The 4,423-nt window shown below is 39.7% G+C and overlaps 2 protein-coding genes across 4 annotated transcripts in view; both read right to left on the bottom strand.

Annotated features, from left to right (window-relative positions):
- Positions 1 to 4,423, bottom strand: part of LOC122086527 (adenylate kinase 1, chloroplastic-like) — a 26,728-nt gene that overhangs the window by 12,818 nt on the left and 9,487 nt on the right. The window contains exon 2 of one of the 2 annotated variants that reach the window (XM_042655411.1): positions 394 to 802. In XM_042655411.1, coding sequence (XP_042511345.1) covers positions 394 to 744 — 351 coding nt within the window. In that variant the 5' untranslated portion in view covers positions 745 to 802. Of the gene's footprint in view, positions 1 to 393; positions 980 to 4,423 lie in introns of those variants that run through there. The other variant, XM_042655410.1, reaches the window with a different exon arrangement.
- LOC122086528 (protein TONNEAU 1a-like) overlaps positions 3,631 to 4,423 on the bottom strand; it is a 7,513-nt gene continuing 6,720 nt past the window's right edge. For both annotated transcript variants that reach the window (XM_042655413.1, XM_042655412.1), the window contains one exon: positions 3,631 to 3,788. The gene's annotated coding sequence lies outside the window, so the exon portion shown is untranslated. The remainder of the gene's footprint in view (positions 3,789 to 4,423) is intronic.

Genomic DNA, 4,423 nt, shown 5'->3' on the forward strand with positions numbered 1-4,423 from the left:
AAAAAAAAAAAAAACCCGTATATATATAAGAACAATTTAGAAGGTAGCTTTCCATCAATGAGTTGGAACTCAGCTCAAAACTCGAAAAAACTTGAATAGCACCGGAAGCAGTCTCCCGGACTTGCCAGTAGATTTCTTTCAACTGCTTCAAAAGCCCTCCAGCTCAATTCGGGTGGTTAAGACGAAATACTTCAGGGAATGAAAAAATCGCCCCCCACCCCCCCCCCTGTGGAGGATATCTTTTAAAATACTTTCTGGGTTGTTTTTCCAGAGTTGGTTTTTGGACTGAAGACAACTAGAGACGACCGATATGAACAGACAGATCTCAACGAATAGGTGAAGGGAAAAAGAAAACATAAATAGAATAGTAAGAAGAAAAGTGGGGGAACCTACCTCCTTGGAGAGGGGGCCGGAGGAGGAGAGCTCCTCCCGAACGAGATCACCAGTAGCGATGTGAGGGACGCCTAGGAGATTACAGAGACGACTGGAGTAGGTGCCCTTCCCTACACCTGGGCAGCCCAGGAACACCCACTGCACGTTCCTTTCTTTTGGATCTCGACGAACTAGGAAGGATTTCATGGACGGCGGCGGCGACGAAGAAAATGGAGCAGGGTGTACTTCAGCCGCAGCTGCTTCAGAAACTGCGGTTGAAGACAAGCTCCTCCTCAGGCAAGCATTTGTAATCCATGAAAATGACGACGCCACCGACAAATCTTTCGCTCTTGGAAGGCGGAAGGCCGCCATGGATTGAAGAAACACTGGAATGAATGACGAATTGCAGAGGGAGAGAGAGAGAGAGAGATAATGGGGGTTTCAGGGAGAATTCCCGGAAATCAGGAGCGGGACTAGGCTTCTAATGGAACATTGTAACCGCGGAGCCTTTATACCTATATTTTTCCTTCAATCTGGCCGACGGAAACAGAGCGGGGTAGAGTCTGGGACTCTGGAATGCGCCAGCCACGAGACGCCTTTTTCCAAGTAATACTTTCTAATTTCCACTACGTTAGCGCCACTTAGGATTATTTTTTTTTTTAAGGTTAGAGAGGAGGGTTTCCCAACAACGCTAGTGTACGGAGGAATATACACAACACATTATATCATCCACATAGACTGATAAACCCATGTGAGTCAATGGAAAAGAGACTATAAATGTTGAGGGTAAGATGTCTTGTGTTTTATTGCTCGAAAAGTAAACTCGTTCTATATTTATAGGAAGGGTGTGTAGCATTCTTAATAAACCCACATTGAGATTCTATATCATTTGCAGTCGTCACTTTGTTGTAATGAATATCCGGCAATTGGGAACATCTGTGGAGACACGTACACCACATCCTTCAGCCTTTTGTCCATATATTTTCTCACCCTCTATTCATAGGCTGAAGTGCAATCATGTACATACACATATGGTGCACAAAATCTTTAGCCAAACTTTTTTATTTTATTAGGAAGCAAATATTATCATTCCAAATAGATGATTTCAAAATTTGAAGAAGAATATTATGTGTTTTTTTCATCAAGAAAGAACTAAAAGAATGGAATATTCTTGCTTATGATTTCTATTATTTATTTATTCCCAAACAAATATAACCTCAAATCCACTGATTTTAGTGCGTGACGCAATCCATAATCCCAAGGTTTGAAGTAAGGGAGCCGGGTTTCTTGAGAAACCCCAACTCAACCTTAAGCTCTTCAAACTCAATCATAGGTCTTCAAAGTTCAATCAATGCTCAGTGTAGTTCTGTGGGGTTCATGGTGGCCCAACCCTAAAGGGCTCATGGTTGGGCCAAGTAGCATTGGGTTAATCTTTGTTGATGACCTTTTTTTTTTTTTTTTTATCATACAAAGGATCACAAATATTAAACCTATACTTACAAAAGGGGGTGGAGAGATGTTAAGACTATGGCCAACCCTTTTGTACCCCTAATCTATAAATTTGCAAGTGGGGTTGTCAATTTGATTATAAGATACACCTTTTATTCGCCTATCATCACCACATCTCTTAAAAATAAACTGAACAGGTCAAAGGTCAATTCTTAATGATTGTTTTTTTATCTAAAGTTCATATCAATACATGAAAAGAGACACAAATATAGCCTATGCAAAGAAAAAGGGGAAATAATTTGGCCATTTGGTCATCTTAGCTCAATAAGAAAAAGTATGTGGCTTGTGTAACACATGATCTAGTTTGAAATCATACAGACAGCTTGTTGAACGCTTGTATAACACATGATGTGGCTTGTGTAACGCATAATGTGGTCTTAGGGGAAGGGAAAACATTATTACTAAACACAATAATAGATCACGATTAAAATCAATCCATATTAGACCAAGCCAAGCAGGACCTAGGCCTCAATCTATACCCAACTCAATCCTGACCATGATGGAATCAGGTTAAACTATGTTGACCCTCATACCTGGATTAAATAGGGTTCAGAACAGATTCGAATCATCAGGACCATACTTACACCCTAATTTAAAGGGTCCAGACAATGCAAACCATATCACCTCCCCTCGAGGCAGATCTTAGCATATTGAATATTCTATTCCGTGCCTTCCACGCAGCCACTCTCCACCCTCACGTCACAAGGTAAGTTATCTAGGCTGAGCACTAAATAAAACCGAAAAAGAAAGGAAAAAGACATTTTTTTTGGGCATGAAAACCTATCCACTTGCGTTCTCACACCCAGGCACATGGACGGCAAGGCAGGGTGCTTCCTTTCACAGCGCATCCTATGTGCTGGATGCGGAGAACTAATGCATAAAAGGTTCTTTTTCCCATATTTTTTTTTAGGGGAGATGAGTTGTGGAACAGCTGCGTGGAATCAACTCAGCTAGGATGTTGATGTGAAGCTAACAGACTTCAAGTCTTGTTTCAATCGCTTTCAGCTCTTGCCCAGATATTTCCTTGAAAAAAAAAGCAATTGCATCCCCTACCACCATTGGCCCATAATGTCAATGGCCACCATAGCTCCTTCTCAGTCGCTAACAGGTACCATTGGAGCAAAGAGGGCCAGAGTGGGAGAATCGACAACAAAATCCGCCTCCATGGATTTCGAATATGATTCAGCCAAAATCAACTGAAAATCGGCCAGAACCCTAGAAATCAAACCACGGAAGGAACACCAACTGTGAAGACTTGATCGCCAAATTTAGCAATAGAGGTATCTTGAACTCATGCATGCATCCTGCATTCAATGATTGACCACTCTCAATTCTGATTTTCATGTCTGGTTCCAGAGACCCATAATTCTGTCCTCACTCATTTGGTTACACTTGGAATGCATTTCATCTCACAGAAACACTGGAATGGGTTTTTCCAAAATAATTAAATGCTTCTGCTGCAATTCTGCTTATTGGTGAGATAACCAGGAACCTTGGCGTCCATCGATTTTCTGGGTGGGAGTTTATATCAAGTACACCAACCTAATAAGAGAAGTAACAAGGGGCAAAAGAAAGCAAGCTACATGATCTTAGCCAATGCTAAACAAATATCACGCATAGCTCATAAATTGCACCCACATAAGCAATACAGTGAAGAGGCCCCCACAGGACATACCAAGTACTGAAACAATGGTGAGAGTTGAGACTGCCATTAGGGAAAAAAAAAATAGGAGAGAAGAAAACCAATGGTGAGACGGAAAGCTCAAGCAAACAACTAAAATGGTACATAATAAGTCTTACAGGATAAATTTATAAGACAATAAAACAACAATATAAGTACAAGGTAAATGCACAGTTAAATATGATCTTCCTTGCCGTCATCCTCTGTGACTCCATCTCCAGCATTTCTGGTCAAAATGAAACACAAGCATCAGTAAACTGAAAATTTTATTTTTTGCAATTTTACCACCTAAAGAAATTTTATCTTTGAATTAAGTAGTCATCACAATCTGAACCAAACCAAATGGTCCACACAACTTACAACATTATATATTTACAAATAATTATCCTTGTACTGGGCACAGTGCCAGCCTCTTTCCTTTTAGTAGTTGTAGAAAAAGAATTAGTTGTTGCGACATTAGCACTTTATTCTGTCTTATACTGACACCTCTCTTTAATAAATAAATTTTATTTACTTTGAGATGGATAAAAGATACCTTAGTGTTTATACTATACAGGAATTTCCAACTTAATGTCAAGGATAAGGCATACTTTGATTGAAATCAAATTCAAATGGTTGAGTACTACCTCAGGTATCTTATTCAGTTACGAGAATACACCTATTATACAAATCAACCATGTAGATTTAGGTCATCCCAGGAAAACAACTATAAAATCAAAGTAACCTTTACAAAGGAGTTCCTCTTAGAATGCAGTAATTACAAATATTATAAGAACATTCTTTCTACCAATGGAATTTCTCAGTCTAAACACTTAGCATCATAGCATAAAATGCCAAAAGCATATAATTCATCCTCCCCCC

The sequence above is a fragment of the Macadamia integrifolia genome, chromosome 8, assembly GCF_013358625.1.
Source record: "Macadamia integrifolia cultivar HAES 741 chromosome 8, SCU_Mint_v3, whole genome shotgun sequence".
Classification (NCBI taxonomy): Eukaryota; Viridiplantae; Streptophyta; class Magnoliopsida; order Proteales; family Proteaceae; genus Macadamia; species Macadamia integrifolia.